The sequence below is a fragment of the Zerene cesonia genome, chromosome 28 (assembly GCF_012273895.1).
Source record: "Zerene cesonia ecotype Mississippi chromosome 28, Zerene_cesonia_1.1, whole genome shotgun sequence".
In the NCBI taxonomy this organism is placed as follows: Eukaryota; Metazoa; Arthropoda; class Insecta; order Lepidoptera; family Pieridae; genus Zerene; species Zerene cesonia.
Window position 1 is genome coordinate 2,239,787 of NC_052129.1, and position 21,618 is coordinate 2,261,404.

Here is a 21,618-nt window from a genome sequence, read left to right on the forward strand (position 1 = left end):
CATCGCGATTTCGACTGGCTAAATTTAAACTTTGTTGATTGGAGTCGGATGCAGCGCAGGGGTGCCAACTTTTGGCACCAATTTTTATATGACACAGTTTGTTTCATCGAATTTCGGTGATTAAATCGGATTATTAATGAGTTGTGATAAATGTTGGCTTCGTTCATCCTTTTGTCATAGATAAATACATTATCTCTTTTCAGCGCGCTATTAAGTGCGCATATTTACAACCATAACTGTTAGTCATACGGCATAAGAATCTAATGAAATCTAATTTGATTATAGTGTACTAGTATTAAAGTATTTTTTTGAATGTTTAATTTTATTATTGGATATGGTACAAATATAGTATATTGACAGCCCTGCTCTTGTAAGACGATTATTTAATAAAGGTTTTGATTTGTTTGCCTTTTGTGTTTAGTTATGATGGATGAAATAAAAGTTTTGATGTCATCTGTGATATTTTTCGTGAATTTGTGGTGTAGGTATTTATCAACTACATATATGTTTCAATTTAATTTAATTATTTTATAATCTGAAATAGATCAAAAAATGTGGATTAGTACGTGGGCTCGATATAAATAGGCTTTTTTAACGTGGGTATAGTAGACACACGAAACGCGAAATTTTTGATTGACGAAGAATTGCTCTAAAGATCGTTTCAGTGTCATTACACTTTCAGAGATTCAGAGAAGTTGGCGGCACTGTAATTAATATTTTGTTTCAACTCAAAATGCCATTTCATCAATAACTTATTGGAGTCATAAATTACAAAAACAAATCAGTGTTGTGTGCCGCTGGCTAAATTCGTCAAATGCTGTTTTATATCGCTCAAGCCTTCGATGAGCCCGATAACAGAGCAGATGTCTGTGTTTTTTAATCAATTGAAACTCGAGAATAACTGGAACGCAATGCATTAGGGTTTGACCGATATGCAGTTTTTAAACATTCGAAGAATTACTGATGCACTTCCTTTTTATGGACGTCACTCGACATCGTATAATGTGAGTGGTTCTCCACATTTATAAGTGACATAAAATTTGAGAAATTGGTTTCGTGCTGAGTTGAATATAACTCGGCAGTATATAAGTACCATAGATTGAAATGGGCAATTTAAAAGATGAGAAATTGATACTCAATGTTGGATAAGACTTAAAGTTGCTGGGTTAATAAAAAGTTATCGTATGTCATTGAATAATCCGTTTAATATAACATATAGAATGTAAGATATTAACGTTTAAGTTTCAATTGCTTATATATTTCTATAGATGTGGTATTTTTCACTTATAACTTCTTAATAGAAAGAAAAACTATGACTTCTTAGTACTACCCGCACCTTGCATCCTGTGGAAATAGGATATTTCACTCAACCTATCTCCAGAGTCCAGACATAAAAATTATATTATAAAATTGCAAAGAATGGACGTCACTAGTTTGTAAAAACACGAAACATTCGTATTTTACATAAATGAAACTTGATATGAAAGCTTGAATGACAAAAGTTCGAAAACACAAAACTTTTAATTTGTTTTGTCGGTACTTTAGGAACATAACGAAAATTTGTGTTTATTTTGCAGATCGTGAAATTTGGAATGTTTATTCATGGATGTTAAATATTATCAAGGGAAAAGTTGTGGAAGGTTATTATTTCAACTTAACTATGTATACATATTGGGGCTCATCTCTCTATGTGTGTATATAAATTCTCGTGTCACAAGGTTAGTTACCCATCCATAAGAGCTGGACCGAATTTCACGAAATTTTGTGTTTATCGGGTAGGTCTGAGAATCGGCCAATATCAATTTTTTATACCCCTTAATGATAAGAGTCAGACAGAACAGTGTGTGTCGTGTCAGCTAGTATGTTTATAATTGATCCAGCAGTTTCGGAGATTAGCGCGTCCAACAAGCAAACGAGCATTATATTATATGTTTGATTAAAACTATAGTTATCCACGTATTCATGACAATTTGAATAAAACGACGATTTTATAATATATTTATTTATTACTAAAAGCATTAAATAGGGTGACCATAAACTCTATTAATCATTTAACAAAAAATCAACCTTCTTCACATTCCTTAAATTTTTTGGCATCACAGTTTATCGAAATCTTATAATTTTTTATATTTGATATAAAATTATTAAACTCACTAACAGAAAGTACCAAGCAATATTTTATATTGTGTTTTTATATATCACAAAGGAATTTTCACGTATTACATTTTATTATTTGATACAAAATTCTGATAATTTTGGTTTGATAGACATAAAATAGAATTCGTAGTATTTCGAGCTGTCGTTAAAATTACAAGCAATAAATACATATAAATTCATGTCATCTAGGCTATACTATGGTCATAACTTTTATTCCCTAGTCTTTACTGAACAAACATAAAGTGAAACTATAACTATTATAATTTTCAATTTATAAAGCTGATAGCTGTACCCCCCGGTTTCACTCGCAGACGAAACTGCGGGCAAAAGCAAGTATATCTGCAGGTGTAACATAGGTCTATAAATCCTACTAATATTATGAACGCGAAAGTTTATAAGTACGGATGGATGTTTGTTACTCTTTGACGCGAACACAACTATATGAAATTTGCTACTGAGTAGGATAGGTACCACGCGAGTGACGCCGCGGGTTACAGCTTGTATTCACGTTACATCACTGTTAAGTATCACCAAAATCCGTTCTGTAGTTCTCGCGTGAGAGAGCAACAAACATACATATATGCATCCATCTTCACAAACTTCGCAATTAGTACGGTTTGGATTAAAATAAATCTTTACTTTAAATTCTTTGTGATACAAAAGTACTTGGTTTTAAGGTACAAAGGTAGGTAGTATGTACTCTGAGTACATTATCTATATACGCCATTCATCTCACTTTCCCGTAAGGACTGGATTACATTGTAAATATATTTTGAAATAATATATATAACACTGTTAAAAAATAACGTATTCTTTTTTCATTTTTCCCTCAGATATGACAAAATCGACTCCTTTCGAAACGAATGTTATTTTAATAACGTTATTAACGGCTAATGAAGATATTCACTAGAGCTACACGAGTATATGAAGCGACTATTCCTTTAGTACGTAATTTGTAGTCTGCTAATCGTTATCTATTACAGTACCACCAACTTATTATTGAAATGGCGAACACTTGTACAAAACACGTTAAATTGTCATTGTTGACTTATTCTAGTGCTCTGTGTGTTTTATTGCTATATTTCTAAATTTTTTATCATCATAAAAAAGAAAAAAAGAAAGCTTTTGCAAATGATCACGAAACATAATTCTAAAAGTAACAATGAGGAACGATGACGTCACCCTTTAAGAGGTAAGATTAACTTCAATCGAAGTAAGGGCAAATTTTTCTCAATAATTGAAATTGGGGCCTAGAAAACACGCATTTGTGCAAATCACAATAACTCCAATTATTTATCCAACCAACAATCTTACCTATACAAGAAAACATTTAGATAAAAATATAACATTCAAGTGCATTGGGGCGATCACGATTGCAGGGTAGTTTCGAACATAACTTAGTTTATTAAGAGGGTAGTTTGTTAATTAATCATATATTTTAATTAATTAAAACAATATTAGCACCTACGGATGGGAAAAACGTGTTTATTTGACTACCCTCATTCGTAATAACCCTAATATACTTTAACAACGAACTATTATTATAAAGGTGCAGGATTAATGAAAGGATATTTTAGTGTGAATTCTTTAAGTGAAACACAATAAATTTGGCAAGTTAACAAGTTGATAATTTAGAAAAAACGTATTTTATTGGTATGAAGACTTAACTTTTAACATTTAATATTTTTGATAACATAACTTTAACGATATTTTAATAACAATATTCAATACATAATATAAATATAGGACAAAACAATATCGTTTTTCATAATTCACATGATAGTTACCTACCACTGGAATATGTATAATTTTTTATATGAAAATCATAACAGTATACATTATTTCTATACAGGTACATGTTTCTTCATAAGAATATAAATATATACGCAATTATTTATGTATGTAAGTCATGAACTTAATTTCCAATTCTGGAAAAAACTAACCTATTGCTTTGGAAATTTTAAAATCTATTTTCTATGATTATTTCATATCGTAAGGAGTATAGCAATAACATTACACTATATAATTAGTTCATTTGAGCACCATTAACCGAATCATTAAACGTTACTCAATTTTCAAATTATATTTTATTGCTGGCAATTCACATCACTTATAAGTGATAAGGCCGCCTTCTGTGCTGTATCTCCTTTTTTTTAGTATAAGTTGTTTTTGTATTTTGCAGCACAATAAAGTGTATAAATAAATAAATAAATAAATAATTTTCTTTACTATCTGATTATGGATATTCTAACTTCGAAATATCGAGTTTTAATCGACTTAAAATTGAGTACCGTTTAACAATGCGGAGTAAAGATTGGTGACTCGTGGGAAATTTAACATTATTTGGAAGAATTTATATTTAAAATTATGTGGATGTTATCAATTGATTCGCCATTGGGTTCCCGTTACTCAGCGATTGCGGCGCAACTTTGAGAAAAACCTGTAAATAATATATAATTTAAAACCAATATTTGATAAGTGTAAAACATATATAAATACATATTAATAAAACTACAGCCAACTTCAGACGATAGATAGAAAAGAGTCGAAGAGATTTAAAATAGTACATTAACGATTAAAAGCTTATAATTCATCTAATTACTTCTAGAAAAGAATAGAAACATTTTAAAAGGAACCCATATACCATTTATTTGAGTATATAATAAACTTTATGAATATTTACAGACCTTGACTGGCTAGAATTTCTTTTACCACAAAGAACACATCAATATAAAAAATGGTACAAAAAATGATAAAATAGCAAAATAACTTACCCAAGCGACACGTGCAAGATGCAGTGAACAGGCGATTGTGTGACATGTACCTCTGGCATAAGAACTATATTCGCAACTTTGCTTTTCAAAAATGTTTCGTCTTTAAGAGATTATATTAGAATTTTATCGTAACTTCTATTACAACATATTATATTTATGTATTAAGTACGAAACTTGATGAAATTTTGAAACTTGATAGATCGGGACTTCCCGAAATTTTCACCATGTAAACAATATAAAACCTCCAGTTTTACTTATATTACGTTTAGAAATCTATGTCAATAGAAAGTATTGGATAAAAATTGATATCTAAAAATTTGCTCTTAATATAGTAAAACCTATCTTCTAATGATAAAAATTATATCTTGGCAAGTTATAATTGTCATATAAAACAATAAACAACGATGTACCTTTAACCATGTTCACAAAAGCAAAGTTACGATTATAATTCTGCAATATCTAGTGACATTTCGTGTATGTGACCGTGTGTTGGTGACGTGAATCGATTATAATTACTTTACCTCACGGACATCTGCAGATAATGTCAGTTCATTACAAAAACATATGCTGTAAAAGATATCTCATTGAGCGGCAAAGCTATAATTAAAAATCCCAGTTTTATTTACCATCGGTTGATTTAAAACACATTGAAAATGTTTTCTACAAATTTGTCTATTTAAACAAATTCGGAATCAAATATAACTTAAGACAACATCAACTGACATAGGCTAAGCGAAGAAGCATTACAAAACGTAAAACTACTAAAAAAACAACGAAAAAGGTTCAATTCATATTTATTCTCAAATATTTAAAGTAGCACATAGAATCGCGTCATTTTGTGACATTAAATATACATACATCTATCAATTATTAATTACGAAAGACAAAATAGGACACAGTATAAAAATAAATAACGTAGCAGATCTAAAACGAAAGCTATGGCTAAGCCCATAGGCTAGTAACGTCGAAATTGCGAAACTTATAAAAAGTAATTCCGTCAAATACTGTACAAGCGTTACACTTAGATAAAATACAATAAATTATGCAACACAAATATACTATTTCACAAATTGCAAATAAAAACATGTTCGCCATAAAGCCAATAATATATTACGATTCGATAAAATGTCAAAATGATTGATAGAGGCAAGATTCAACTTGATTTAAGTTGTATAAATAAAATGTCGATTGAATAAAAAAAAAAAACGATTTCTATGAAATCGCATCTATATTAATTGTACTTCTTTGTACATTGGAGATGGCTTAAATAGTCTCTCGAATAATATTAACGAACAAACTGGACGTCAAACTTCCGCGAGCGTAATCGTCCGCGCGACGTCACGTCATAAAATTAACAGATTATAGAGAATTTACAATTATTTGCTTCACGGAGCAATATTCAAATAAAAAATCAACACAATATGTAGGGACATATCAATTCCTTTCTGTGTTAAAAATAAAAATTATACATATAAAATGATTTAAGTTTAAATTAATAAAATTATGATTTCACATGATTTTACTATCATAATAAAATTGCTCAAAGATTTGTCTGATTTATCAAAACGAAATCAGTTATAACTTTACTAAATTATAAATTTATTAAATGATACACGATCCGTGAACCAAATAAACCGTAGAACAATTAACAACAATAAATATTAAATCTACACTCGTACGTTCGTTCGGCGTTGCTCGCTCGCTGATTATTTCTTCTTTTTCTTAAGCTTCGGTATTCTGTAAGCCGGTGCATGTGTTAGACGCAGGCGATGTGACATCATTTGAACATTGTATGCAATTCTCAATAAATAAGGCATTTTTATATAAAATCGTTATATTAAGTTAAGCGTAAGACTATTTTCCAGCCTAACCTTTAATTGGTCAGAACTAGATCAAATATTTATGTTACTTCACGAAAGGCAGCAGCTTTCAAATAAAAAAATCATCATAATCGGTTCACTCAGTCGAAAGTTACGATGTATGAAAAACAAAAAAAAAAACACATTCGAATTGAGAATCACCTCCTTTTTTTAGGTCGGTGGAAAAATAGCAATATCCTTTGTATATTATAAAACACACACACATACATACTAATAATAATTTTTAATGAAAAATATGTTTTTCATCTTTCAATAACAATATCATAGAAACAACATTTGGTCGAATTTTTCAGTTTTACATGAAAATGCCTTTAGACGTTTCTTATTGAGAACTTCGTAAAACATTAAATTTAAGTGTTTCATTGACATGATAAAATGTGAATTAGTTGTGCTAATCGATATCGGATCTGTTATATACATTAATGTTAAAAAATAATAATACTTTCATATAAATAATTTCAAATCTTACCCGGAGCCCTTTTTGTGTGGCGAAGACTGTGATTTCTCTGATTCAAGCAATTTTTTACTCGAATCTTTCATAAAACCTGTGTAAGAAAGTGGTTTTTAAGCTGTTGAAATTATTCAAATAAAATAAAATTATAAGAACACAAAAATAATTGTTAGGTAAAAAGACTTTTACTGAAGTTTTCTTTTATAAAAAAAAACAAAATATAATTGAGTAAGTGGAAACTTTGCACTTGAAGAGATATAAAGCATTTAAATGTAACGCGATTTTAAGTAAGTTTTCTTTCTATAAGACTTTGAAATGTTCAAATAATGCGCAAATCTTGATAAAAGTTGACTTTTCAGTTTCCAACAAACAAATTAATGACTTATAATAATACTATACTATCCTACTAATGTTATAAATGCGAAAGTTTGTAAGGATGTGTCTGTGTTTGTTGCTCTTTCACGCAAAAACTACTGAACCGATTGCAATGAAATTTGGTACGTAGATAGCTGGACAACTGAAATAACATAAAGGCAACTTTTCATCCCGATATTCCTACGGGATACTGTCTTACGCGGGTGAAACCGCGGGGCGCAGCCAGTAATATTATAAATGCCCGTGAAATCAATGAATTGGGATTCAGTGTAATACAGTGCGATTCAGTGCAATACATTGCAAGTTATTTACATTCCTCTGGCAATAACGATTTATACGTTCAAATAACGATTTTATTTCTATGGACATACGATTGAATTTAAAACTGAATGCACGAATTCGTTTTTTTTTTCAAAAACATACCTTTACCGGACGATCCAAAAACAGTGTTGCCCAAATCGTTGAGATTGCTCGCGAATTTATCGACCTCTGACGTCACACCTTCCGCTACACTAGCTCCTGTCTTCTTAACACCCTCACTAACGTCACTCTCCACCTTATCTAGACTCCGCCCAGCCTCCTCTAGCCTCTCATTCGCCGCGCCCTTTATATCTTCGAGTTGATTTTCAGCCGTTATCGTGAAGCCTTCGAAAGAATCTTTAACACCGCCGAACAGTTCTTTGGAAGCGTCTTCCGCTTTGCCCGTCGTGTTTTGTACGTCCGCCATTATTTCACGCGTTGAATCGTCCAAGCTGTCGAAAGTGTTGCCAGCCGAGCTCTGTAAGCTGTGCAGCGTGTCTTGCGCCGAGCTCTCCAACCCGTGAACCTCATCCTTCATCTCCGCGAAGGTGTCCCGCGTGCTACTTTGCAGATCCTCCCATTGCTGCTTGGCGTCGTTCACTTTGCCCTTCGCTGCGGTTTCGATGGAACCGAAAGCGCCCAAGGACGAGTCTTTGATGTGATCGAACGCTTGCTCTGCTGATTCTTTCGCTTGTACGACTGTCTCGCTTGCTGCATGTTGCACGCTGTTTAAGTGATCTTTGCCGGAATCCTTAAGTCCTTCAACTTTCGTGCTAACGTCAGCTTGAATGTCTGATTTCTTTTGCGCTACTGCGTTAAGAGCTTCCTCTGCTGTTCGTTTGATGTCTTCGGTAGTGCTCTCTGCTTCTTGTCTTATCCTATCCATATGGTCATTGGCTGCATTTTGTATAAAATCTCCAGTGTCTATTAAATCACTCTTTTTCTTCTCAACGACTTGTTCTACTACCGTCTGTGTGTTTTTAAGTGCGTCTGCAGCTGCATTTGTTTTATCCTGTACAGCTGATGTGAGTTCGTCTTTTTTATTATGTAAGCTTTCAACGATTTCATCTCTTTTTGACTGTGCCGCTTGAATAGCTGCATCTCTTTCCTCAGCAATATTTTCAATTACTTGCACGCTTTGAGCTTGTACTTCTTGTATTGCGTTATTCTTTGCATTGTCCACGCTATTCAAAATATCGGTACTTTTGTTTTGCAAATTTTCTATTAAATTATCTTTGTCACTCGCAAATTGATCCGTTTTCTGTTGTATGCCATCTAAAATTTCACTTGTCTTATTTTCCACATTTTCAACTACTTTTTCTTTTGTTTCGTGGATATTTTGTGTAATATCTTTAGTTTTACTTTCTACGTTTTCTATTAGCTTTTCGGCTTGTTCATGGACATTTTGTGTAATTTCTTCTTTTTTGTTTTCGACGTCATTTATTACTTTATTTGTTGTTGAATGTATAGTGTCTACTGCATTTTGCTTTTTCTCATGGAGTTCTTCGGCTATTTCATATCTTTTATCTTGAATATTTTGCACTAGGTTATTGGCTTGGACGTTTACATCTTGACTTACATTATTCTTTAATTGTTCGAGATTATTAAGAGCGGCTTGGGTATTTGTTTGAATATTTTGTGCTGCAGATTCAGCTGTATCATGTACCTCTTCTTTAATAGCTTCTGCCGTGTTTTGTGCATTTGAAATTAATTCATTGCCTTTGTGGATTGCCTTTTCCTTCTTATCGTTTACCTTTTGAGTTTCCTTTTCAAGAAAATCAAGACATTGTTCTTGTTTCTTAGCTGCGGTTTCTTCAACGTCTTCTTTCATTTGCGACGCCTGTTTCATTAGTTTTTTAGCGGATTTTTTACCTTCAGATACACTGTTTTTAAGTTCATCCTCAACTTTTTCTTTTTCGCCAAATATATTATGTACAAGTCCTGTGAAAAAGTTTTTACCTTCCTTTGATTTCTTTTTGCCCTCTGCTTTTATATTCTCTTTCGTTTCTTTTGCCTTTGTTTTCACATTCTCAGCTGCTTTCCCCGTTTTGTCTTTTACAGAGTCAAATGCATCACTTAATTCGTTAACTTTATCATCTGTTGCTTCTTTCAAGTTATCCATTTTATTTTTAGCATCATTCTTTATATTGTTTACTTTATTGTTCAAGTCCTCGTTTATATCTGTTATTTTTTCTTTGGTAGAATGTTTTATATCTTCAACTGTATTTGCAAGATCGTTTTCTTTAATTTTTACGTCTTTCTTTATATCTTGGCACGTACTGTCTAATGACTTAGATGCTTCAATTTGTTCAGCGGCTAAAAAGTCCATTACAAGTGCCTTATGATCCTTTTGTTTTGAATCAGCTTGATTAAGTAGATTATTTACAATATCCTGAGCTGTTGTTTTAATATTCTCGATTTCAGCGGTCGCTTGCGTACGAACATCTGAAGTTAATGTGTCAACGTCGTTTTCTATGTTTTGTGCTGTAACAGCAACTTTATCTGATTTTTCATTAATAGCATCTTTTAATTTATCTTCCCCGTCATGAACATTTTTCTTCAATGTTTCCTCAACGATGACTAGGTCGTGTTTAAAGTTGTCACCATTTTTGGTAACATCATCTTGCAATTCAGATGTCCTCTGTTTTAGATTGTCTTTCTCTTTGTAAAGTTTATCTAAAACATCTTTGGACTCGCTTTCAGCTCTGTCTGCAATTTCTTGGATGGTCTCATGTACGGTGAAATTTACATTTTCTATTCTGTCAGTCAAGTTCGAAGTTTCATCGTGGCTATGTTTTTCACCTTTTTTATACAGGCCTTTGCAGCAATCATCATAGAACTGGAATGGATCGGATTTTTTACTACGCAAAGGAGTTTCAACGGGTTGCATGTTCTCATACTGCTCATAAACTACTTCAGTTTTTTCCTTTATAGTCGGAGAATCCTCTTCGTCGACGATCAATTTAGTCGAGTATACTTGATTATTGATATCGTCATCAATTCTAACGTGTGGTTTGACTTTCAAGTCTTTGAACATATCATCAACTTTTTCTAGAAGATCTTCATTGATAATCCTCGGTGCTGGTTTCGGCGGTGATTTATCTTTAGATTCTCTCGGTTTAGGCTCTGGTTTGGGCGATGACTCTTTGCTGTCTTCTTTCTCTTCACTGTGGCCAAACACGTTCTTGACTTTATCAGCTAGGCCTCCTAAAAAGCCACCTTCTGATTTCTTTTTGCCTTTTTCCAATGTATTCATTGGAGTTTTGTCTTCATCCGAATCGAATGTTGCTTTGACTTTATTAGAATCAACGTGTACTGAGTCACCGTTCACTGAAAAATTAAATGCGTTTTCAATTATCGACAAGTATATTTTCCGATTGTAATGACAAAAGATTCTATTATATATTTACCTTGAGCTTTAGGTTTCACATCATCCGTGTCCTTAGTTGTGAATTTCACATTACCATTTGCAATGGTTTTGTCCTAGAAAATGGAATATTTTAATGCATTTAATGACGGATGAACGCAAGCTCGTGATTCGAACCCATGTGAAATGCACTATGGAATAACGAGACTATTCTATCGAAATGGGCTAAGACTACGGGACAACAAGCACATTTTAGGTCGATCTAGAAACGTAATGAGGTACGAGAAAGGGGTATAAATGTATTGAACATATATTAGCATAACCCTTGCATATAATATTGTACGTAATTATAGTTTTTAACTCACGTGTCCGTTGAGTTGTGGCGAGGTCTCGTGGTGTGTGGGCAGAGACGGCGGTCCGATACTGTGGTTATGGTCACCCCAGTGGAAGCTTAGTTCGTCTTTTAGTGCGTCGAAACCTTAAAGTAAAATTTAATACAATGATATAGAAATTAGAGAGAATTTTATTGCTTTTCTAAATAAGAAGCTTTTCATATACGAAACACAAAAGTCACACACATCGCAAAACTGAAACCTTATCAATTAATGTAAATAACATTATCCTTAAACATGTTTTAGTTCTCATTTAAATGAGTTACTATGCATTAATTGTGGGAGTCGAGCACGCTTCGGCACGAATTGGGCCAGCTCGCAACGGGGAAGTACCACAACCCACAGAAAACCGGCGTGAAATAGTGGCATGCCACTGTGTTTCGTACGGTGAGTGGGGGAGCCGGAGGCCTATTTCCTTTTCCTCACCCGTCCCAGTCCATTCCTTCTTTCCAGTCGTTAATCCGTTCCTTTTCCCTTACCCACTAAAAGCGGGCAGCGCATTCGCAGAGGCACTACCTTTGCGAATGTTCATGGGCGGTGGTGATCGCTTACCATCAGGCGAACCACCAGCTCAGTTGTCCGCTATGACTTGCAAGAGTAGGTCACTGAGTTTGAGTTTCAGGATACTAATATAAATAAGTATGACTATGTATGTGTGTGTGTGTGTGTGTGCGTGCTCACCGGACTGGTCGAGGTTGAGGCAGTCGAGCTGGCTCTTGGCGGCGCGCGGCGCGATGCGCTCGGGCAGCTGCACGTCCAGCACGCACGCCGGCGTCTGCGACTGCTCGCCCTTCGCCACCTGCGGAACAAAGGATTTTTTTTTAATTCAACAGAAATTCAAGAAAATTAAATTTGGAATTTTAAACGTCACATAAAAAGTATTGTAAAGATAGCGGAATGGGTCAAATTCAGAACCGTCCAAAGAAGACAGATCCATGAAGACAGATCGAGAAGTTATTTACAAATAGCCATTTTAAATAAAGTGGGAGATATCAAGGAACAAAACAAGAAAAAATGGCAAATTCTCATTTGTGTCTCTCAAAAATATATGCGTAGTATTATAGCATTATAGCTATGTGCTGGATAATGGCCTGAACCCTCACAATAAGCCTGTGTTCCTGCAGTTGGAAAAAATATGGACTTATGATGATGATGATGAAGTAATAAAAAACCTTTTGTCCTTGCAGTAGGAACAAAAGTGGACTGTTGATGCTGATGATGATGATGAAGTTAGTTTTTTTCTTACCTTAGGTTCGTTCATGAAATAGATCCTGCCGGAGGGACTCTCCTCGTGATGTTTGACGCGAACTGTGAACTCCACGCGATTGTCTTTGAACGCCTGTAATTGTATAATAAAACATTCATTTATTCAATTTATGCATTTATTAATAAACTTTTCACTTCGCCCGGTTTTACCAGTGGTACATATATAGTCTATGTCACTCAGTATAATTGCAACTTTCTAATGGTGAAGGAATTTTTAAAATCGGTTCTGTATTCACGCGTAATGGCGTGACCAAGGGAAATAGAGAGCCATTTTTATATACATATGGATAGAAGATATTTTACAGCAATTAACTGCGTGTAACCTCATCTATATGAAGTGTCTGTAATGTCTATTAGTTGATTATTTATGACTAGCTGTACCACGCGGTTTCACCCGCGCACAAAATCAAGTACTTCTAAAGCTCATGTGTTATTCGGGTACATCATAAGTTACATAACTGTGAAGTATCATCCTTTCAGAGCTTTTCTCCTGAAATAATAACATACACACATACATCTATCCATGCCCACAAACTTTTTCATTTTTAATATTCATAGGGTTCATTGGTTAGGATTCTTTTGAGATTGATAATTTTTGAAAGCGTAATAAATATTTAAAAAAAAAAATTGCTTCATATATGTTAACCAACCTCAAAAGTAAACAGCGGTTGACTGCCAGACTTAGTCACTGGAACGAGGTTTCCAGAAAATTCCAAGAAAACTTCCTTGCCGTCCAAAAAGCGTACGGACGTCGAGTGCGCTATCTCTGTGTAGTGTTCCTGAAATATAGTATACAATTTAATTAACCAATATTTAAAATATGTAATTTATTTCCTTTCTTACATGGTCTTATACAGATTATACGTAAGGAAATTATTTAATATCGGTGCAGGAGATGAAATTATTGTAGTTTTACCCATATACCATCCTTGATAAGTGTACAAATATTGAATGAAATCTGTCCGTTTAAAGTGAGTCAAAGATGAGTCTAAAGGAGTCTGTGACATATAAACATACAAACACAAATATGAAGCTAACAAAAGCGTGTTAAAAGGTATATGAGAAAGGAAGACAGATTTAAATCAAGGTAGTCAAGGAGACAGTTCAAATATGGCAGTATGCATCATCATGTCACGAGTAACAAGAGACATAATTTTAAAAATTAATAATTAAACTCACTGCGCCTCGCGTTTTCACCCGCGTAAGTCCGTATCCCGTAGGAATATCGGGATAAAAAGTTGCCTATATGTTATTCCAGTTGTCCAACTGTCTACGTACCAAATTTTATTGCAACCGGTTCAGTAGCTTTTTGCGTGAAAGAGCAACAAACACACACACACACACATCTTTACAAACTTTCGCATTTATAATATTAGTAGGATAGGATATTAATTGAAACAAAACTAATATTATTTAAAAACTATTCTGTACCGCAAATAAAATGAAACACAGACCTGTTGCAGCAGAGTTTCATACGCGTATCTGTCGGTAATGTAAAGCACGAGCAGTCGACCTTCCAGCGCGTCCAAACGCTTCCCCAGAACAACGATACGCACTTCGAATGGCACTACTAGCATTTGTCTGAAAGAGAACCATTGATTTTTTATAGTTATTCAAACTCAAATATTTATTCATTCAATTGGACTTCTTAAAGGAGCACTTTTGAATCGTCATAACACAGTTTTAAAATTTACCAACGGTACGGAAAGTAGTTCCTGCAGAGAAGAGCCGGCAAGAAGCTCTGTAGTTGCTCTCTTCCAATTATGTTTTCTTTGTGGTTTTTGGTATGCGTTATTTAATGTATAATATGTATTTTCTTTTTAAATAAAAAAATAAAATAAAATAAAAATGTAAATTTTTCTATATATACATAATAAAGGTTCCAAAGAACTGTCCTGTTGTTTTTAAGCGACAACATTCCATATTTGATGAATAAGTGAATAGAACATAACACCTAATTATATGTAAGCCATTCGCTCATTAGAGTAAAAAATATAGCTCATTTACCTATGGTTAGGTTAGGTTTCTATGAACTTTGGGCAACAATGAGCTGGTGGTTCGCCTGATGGTAAACGATCACCAGCGCCCATGAACATTCGCAGAGACAGTGCTTCTGCGAATGCGATGCCCGCTTTTAAAGGGTAAGGGATAAGGAAAGGAATAACGTCTGGAAAGAAGGAATGGACTGGCAATAGTATGGAAAAGGAAAGGGGCCTCCACGGGCCTCCATAGCCTAATACTAGGAACTGAATATATTAAAAAAATACATGTTCAAGGTAAGTGAGCTTAAGTATTTATTTCCCACTAGCAAAATCATGAGGTACCTATACAAAAACTTGTACAAGGCGTTCCTAAGAATTTGAGTAAATGATAAAACTAACCTGTATAACTCCGTCGCCAATTTCGTCGCGTCGCTGACATTTTGACAGTTCATCAACCAGAATCTATAACAGAAATAAATAATATAGTGTGATTAGTTTTTTGTATTACATTACATGGATTGGTGTTGGAAGTGATAGTGATAACGCTGAAGTGATGAAAATAGTGTTGGTAGTGTTTTTGTGAAGTGAGGGTCATAGAGCTGAAGGTGGTAAAGCCAAAAGTGGTGATAGTGGTTTTATTGGGAGTTCTGATGATGGTAAGGACAAAAGTGTTGATAGTTATTTTATTAACAGTGGTGGTCAAAGTGATGAAATGAATAAAAATTGTACACTTAGCAATAAGTTTAATGTGATGTATACTTGTTTTGTTATCTGTGTAACAATTACTGGCAAACCTTCAAATACATAAATAAATAAAAAAAAAATAGTATTGATGGTGAAAATGACAAAAGTGGTGGCAGTAGTTTTGTAAATAGGGTCGGTGAAATTGTGGATGACGGTGGGTGTGAAAATAGAGCTGGTAGTGGATATGCGTGTAGTGATAATAAAAGTTCTGTCCATGATTTTAAATAAAGAACTAGTAGTTGTTCTGCTGTTCGAGAAAGTTGTTAATATTATAATGTAATAAGTATAATGATAAATTCAGTAATTCTGATGACATTTGATTGTGTTGTTGATGATAGTACCTCGCAGACACCGTGGTGGTGAAGGAGGCGCAGTCGTCGGTGATGGTCAGCGGTGTTGAGCCAGTGACGTCCTCCCACACGGCTCGCGCTTGACCACCCATGATCGAGCAGAGCAGTCGCAGGTTCGATGTCGATTGCTTTTCTACCACCTGGAATTATTATTTTAAGTTATATTTTGGAAGAATATCCAATGATTTAAGTAAAGTAAATTTAAGGTCGATATTTGAATTTCTCCATATTGCGAATTGCGCAGGTGTATTTCAAATTTGTATTGTGATATTTGCCTCTACTTATTTGAATACAAAGCATTAGGCATCTATTCTTAATTGGGCCCAAAAGGTTTTTTTAAGTCATCCTCGGCTATGGAGCTGGTGGGGGGTGGTGGGGTGGCGCCCACGAAGGTTCGGGAGCCGGAGCGGGCCGCACCTTGTGGTCGGGCGGCTGCGGCAGCGGCACGGTGAGCGTGATGCTGCGGTGGAACTTCCGGCGGCGCGGCTCGACGGTGAGCACGGGCGACACGGCGGCGTGGCGCGGCAGCACGCGCCGCGCCAGCGCCGCGCCCGCGCCGTGCGCCTGCAGCCCCACGCGGATGCGCTTCGTCAGCGCCTGCGGCGGGAACAGCGCTTGCACCTGCGGACACCCGTGTGGGGTATGTGGGTCATCTTTATTTGTATGTACTGTACTAGACGTTCGTCCCGGTCGTATATAGCCAAAAGCCTTCCTCGATAAATGAGCTATCTAAAACTACAAGCATTCTTCGAAACAGATCACGAGTTTCTGAAATTAGCGCGTTCAAACAAACAAAACAAACTCTAATATTAGTATGGATTGAAAGAAAATACAAATGGTGGCCTAATGGCTCAGAGTCTGTTGGTTGTCTGATTTTGGGATCTGTTTTGGGATACACACTATATAAATAAACTTATTTTGCTGTTTGTGTAGAGTTTGATTACGTCTTGCATTGGAAATCTGTATCGGGATAATCAACGACGTGGTAACAAAAATGATATTATAGTATAGCATAAGAGAATGTTTAAAACTGCGGAATGCAAGCGCAGGAAACTGCATTTAGCTAACTTAAATTTGAGCGATTCCCTATTCTCGAGGTGTGGATATGATAAATTGTACACACCGCGAAACAGTATATCACAAAGGTGTGTGTACAACAGCGGGATGAATCATAAGGCTATGTAGATAAAGACGACACCACAATTGTCATGTCATAAGGCCGCGCGCACACACCTGCGGGATGTACGCAGACTCTGTTTGACATTTGCATGCTTTGCAACTACTCCCCACCGAGACCTGTACCATAAGGCCATGTACACAACGACACCGATCGCAACTGTCGTGTGATATGGCGTGCCCACCAGCGGCCCCACCTGCGGGATGTGCGCGGAGGACACGGTGCCGCCGTCGGGCCCGATGATGTGCACCTCCTGGCGCACGCGCGACACCACGGCCACGTAGTGCGGGAAGTCGCACGTGATGATGCGCGTCACCCGCTCGCCGTTCTCGCCCAGGCTCTCGCCGCTACTGCCGTGCTCCTGCCGCGACCGGGCCAGCGCCTCCTGGACGAACAGACAGATAAATATAAGTGAAGTGTTTCACTGTATGTGGGACTTGAGCACGCTTAGGCACGATTTGGTGCCAGCTCGCGCCGGGGAAGTACCACACCCCCCCAGAAAAACGGCGTGAAACACTAGCGAGGCAATTAACCTGGTGGTTCGCTTGATGGTAAGCGATCACCATTGCCCATGAACATTCGCAGAGGCAGTGCCATACAAATGCACTACCCGCTTTTTTGGGAGTAAAGGATAAGGGAAGGATTAACAACTGGAAAGAAGGAATGGACTGGGTAGAGTTAGGAAAAGGAAACGAGCTGAGTTATTTGTAAAATACATTTTTTACAAGTACAGTTTACAATACACAAATTACTGTTTCATTATTTTCCACACACGCATACATGCAATCAAAAAAGCGTAACATCAAGTTTATCTTTATCGTATGAAGACTATTTCTTACAACATTAAAACGACTTTCACCTGTATCATAGCATTATCGTTGTTGTGCAAGTAGTGATCCTGCCAGGTCTCCCCCGTGTCGGAGCGCAGAATGACAATCTCGCGCTCGGGGCACGACGCCGTGAAGATCGGGACTTCGATTATTACAGGTCTAGAGAAAAATTATATTCATTTAATTAATCTGTTCATTTGATGAGTAATACATTAATTTACTGAAGTTTCTGGCTCGAAGGACCAATTTATGTTACCTGTGTGATTCACTGTTGTTTACAGCTATAGAGTGGATGGCCATAAGCAGAGATTTTGAGGCAGTTTCAATATGTAGCACATTAAATTCACACAAATCAAATCGTACCTACATTAAACAAGTAAAATGCTTGCATAATACACACAATAACACTTACGCTAAGAATTTAGCTCCTTGTGGCTGCAACTCAAGTAGTCTGGAGGCTAGGGCTTCGCCCTCCATTAGCGGTGGCGGGGCTGCAGCGGGTGCGCGCCGTGTGGCTGCTCTGTAAGTTAGACGGGTTTTTGTTTTCTCTTAGTCATATTTTTCTTATTCTTCATTAATTTGAAGAAAGATGTTGTCCATAATTTTATTTTTACTCATAAGTCTCACATAAAAATTTTGTCAATCAGATTGTTCTGTTAGTGCTTTCTCATTAGCTTGACTCTGGGTCTAAAGATAAAAGAAAAAATATTTTATTATTCCTCCGTTTATCTTTGTATGGATCAAATTATCTCGAATCTATTACGAGACAAATCAGTGTTATATTTCGTTATAATTTATCTATAAGTACAAAGCTTTCAGTCAGTTGCCTGTAAGATTTTGTTTCGAATAAGCGCAATGAATACGCTTTATATTTTCTAAGAACATGAACCCAAGTAATACTTTTAAGAATCGAAGTGATTTCTCACGATACAAAGCAAGTTTGCAAACAATACAAGCGCCAACACCAGAACGAGACAATGAAATCATCAATTTTTTTCAAACAAAGAAACAAAATATCCACAGAATTTCTGAGACCGACACACCAGGTCACCTTTATAAATACGGATTGTAATGATAGCGAGATGATGTCACACACCTACCCATTTTAGGAAGGATTTATATTTTTATCTCGTTTAACGTAAACAAGGTAATAGCAGCGTTGTGGAAATGTTTAATTTAACGATACATTGTCAAACAAGATTTGTTCGAGGCCATATGTAGTTGTGTTGATCGATTCGGTCAGTGGTAATGGTTTAAATTAATTTAAATAATTCCTAATTTTGCAAGGCGGATGAACATACAAGCACATTTTCTTTATAAATATACATACGGTTCATAATCCTTAAGAAAGAATCCTATCGATAATTTGCTTACAATATAAACCTTATGACTTACCGCTAGTTTCATACAAATGCCATCATTCATTTATTCAAGATTGCCATTTAACATTTGGTATACGAATGTAAATCACACTAATATTATAAATGTGAAAGTCTGTTTTTTCGGATGTTTGTCCGTCAATCACGCCGAAACTATTGAACGGATTTTGATGAAATTTGGTATACAGGCAGGCTATGAGCTGACTTGAGTGATAGGATACTTTTCATCCCGATTAAATGCTCCCTTGCGATAAAACAGGAATTCTTGATATCCTGGCGGAGCAGGGACGGGCGTCTCGTTTAAAAAAAAATCTCTTAGAGCGGGCAAACTAGCCTGTAGTGCTTCATGCTTCCTTATCAACGTACTGATGTACCCACTATGACTTTACATACAAAGCCAAATATATACTCGTGACAATTTCTACGTGCTTCACATCGCGTTTCACTGTAGAGACACTCGAATCAAAGCGCACACTTATAGCATAATTGGCAATCAACTTTTGAAAACCGTTTACAAAAGTAAGCGATATGGCCCTGCTAGTGCCAAGTACACACAGTTTTTGGCACGATTCGAATCTAATTATGGGTGTTTGTTTATAAAATACATTGTAACGATAGTGAAAACTTGTGTCGAAATAGCTAATGCGTTTAATGAGTGTTCAGTAAGAGGTGGGTAGGTGGGTATTTTTAATTTTCACTCGAATTTTGCGTTAGTTCCCCTAATGTTTGGACAAAAATAGAAATTAAATTTGGGTCATCTATGGTATTCTGAATTTTATCCGTATGTCGATATATCGATATAGTATATATAAGCCCATTGACACATAGACTTTTAATGAAATTAAGCCTGAGGCTTAGAGAGAACCGTGAAAGCGATAAGGTATCGTTAAATAAAAAAAAAAATCATAAAAATCCAGCGCAGTACATTGTAAATTCATTTTACTCAACATTTTGGTAAGCGATGGGAACGGAAAACAAAGAAGCCCTTGTTTGTGTTTCTATTTAAATTTAACAAATTTTAACTTCTTTCTGTGGGAACTTTATATTTTATATCAATCGGACGGACCAAAGAGTCAACTTTGTTTAGTGTTATTGTTAAATTGTTAAGGATACTTGAATTTTATCAAACAATTAGATGTAACTGTCTCTGCAAGACTCTGACTCTGACTCTGATGAAAGAAATTGATCCTGGATTCATTAGTACCAGATCAATTCATTAATTGCCCAGAAATGAACTTATGGAACTTGCGAATTCACACCAAACTATATTAGTCATCTACGCTAATAATATAAAGCTGAAGTGTTTGTTTCTATGTTTATTTGGTGGAACGCGCTAAATTATGAAATTTTTGAATTTAGAATAAATAGAAAGTAGACCCCTGATCCACTAGAACGATTAAAAAAAAATCATCGTTAGATAAATATGTAACTCCTGACTGTTATATACATATGAACTACGAGCAAAGCCGGTGCGGAAAACTAGTTCGTTTATGAAAACCAATATTATGTATCAAGTACTCGAGTAGAGAGCGAGCGAATATAGGCAATGTTTACACCATGCCTACGATATATTTCTTTCGCAACGGTTATTAGGCATGGCGTGGCATGGATCCAGAATGGATTAATTTTATGCGTCATTCACTATGAGCTTAAATCTTAGTAGCGTAGTAAATTTCGTTATAGGTTATCACATAAATGTAACAAACATGCCTGGAATGATAACAGATGGGCTAGTAATTGCCAATTTAACTATTTTTAGTGGTGCATTTAATTGTTAGTTTATTATTTGAAAGATTTATACGTTATGAAGGGAAACCAGAGTTTTTATTTGATATGAGGAAGGTATTGATATCTTCAATACAGATTACTCTGTAACCTAGCATAAATATCAGTCTTGAACCTTTAATTGTGTTATTTATCTATTTGTACCGCTACCGTGATGTACTTAGCTATAAGGTTAGGTTAAGTGTTTGATTTAATAAACAAATTTGATTTTATTTGAATTTGATTAGTTATATAGCATTCAAAGGCTTTATAAATTAAGAAATTTAAAAGAATAGTTAATACATTTTTTGCATTCTTTACATTATCTCTATTTCGGTTATGGTTTATGGTTTTGGACTAAGCACTTCATAATATGATTCTAACTTAACTATACCACAGATAAAATAAGTTACTTCCTTATACTACGATG

The 21,618-nt window shown here is 35.3% G+C and overlaps 1 protein-coding gene across 7 annotated transcripts in view; it reads right to left on the minus strand.

The window, feature by feature from the left end:
- Nucleotides 1–4,428: 4,428 nt before the first annotated feature.
- Nucleotides 4,429–21,618, minus strand: part of LOC119837550 (ankyrin-3-like) — a 129,185-nt gene continuing 111,995 nt past the window's right edge. For 3 of the 7 annotated variants that reach the window (XM_038363160.1, XM_038363158.1, XM_038363161.1), the window contains exons 21-35: nt 18,458–18,565; nt 18,075–18,204; nt 17,412–17,600; nt 16,456–16,659; nt 16,030–16,178; nt 15,344–15,406; nt 14,417–14,543; nt 13,613–13,741; nt 12,943–13,035; nt 12,378–12,495; nt 11,670–11,782; nt 11,348–11,420; nt 8,061–11,267; nt 7,281–7,356; nt 5,710–6,668 (exon numbers count right to left, since the gene is read on the minus strand). In XM_038363160.1, coding sequence (XP_038219088.1) covers nt 6,638–6,668; nt 7,281–7,356; nt 8,061–11,267; nt 11,348–11,420; nt 11,670–11,782; nt 12,378–12,495; nt 12,943–13,035; nt 13,613–13,741; nt 14,417–14,543; nt 15,344–15,406; nt 16,030–16,178; nt 16,456–16,659; nt 17,412–17,600; nt 18,075–18,204; nt 18,458–18,565 — 4,810 coding nt within the window. In that variant the 3' untranslated portion in view covers nt 5,710–6,637. Of the gene's footprint in view, nt 4,598–5,709; nt 6,669–7,280; nt 7,357–8,060; nt 11,268–11,347; nt 11,421–11,669; nt 11,783–12,377; nt 12,496–12,942; nt 13,036–13,612; nt 13,742–14,416; nt 14,544–15,343; nt 15,407–16,029; nt 16,179–16,455; nt 16,660–17,411; nt 17,601–18,074; nt 18,205–18,457; nt 18,566–21,618 lie in introns of those variants that run through there. The other 4 variants (XM_038363159.1, XR_005288154.1, XR_005288155.1 and 1 more) reach the window with 4 other exon arrangements.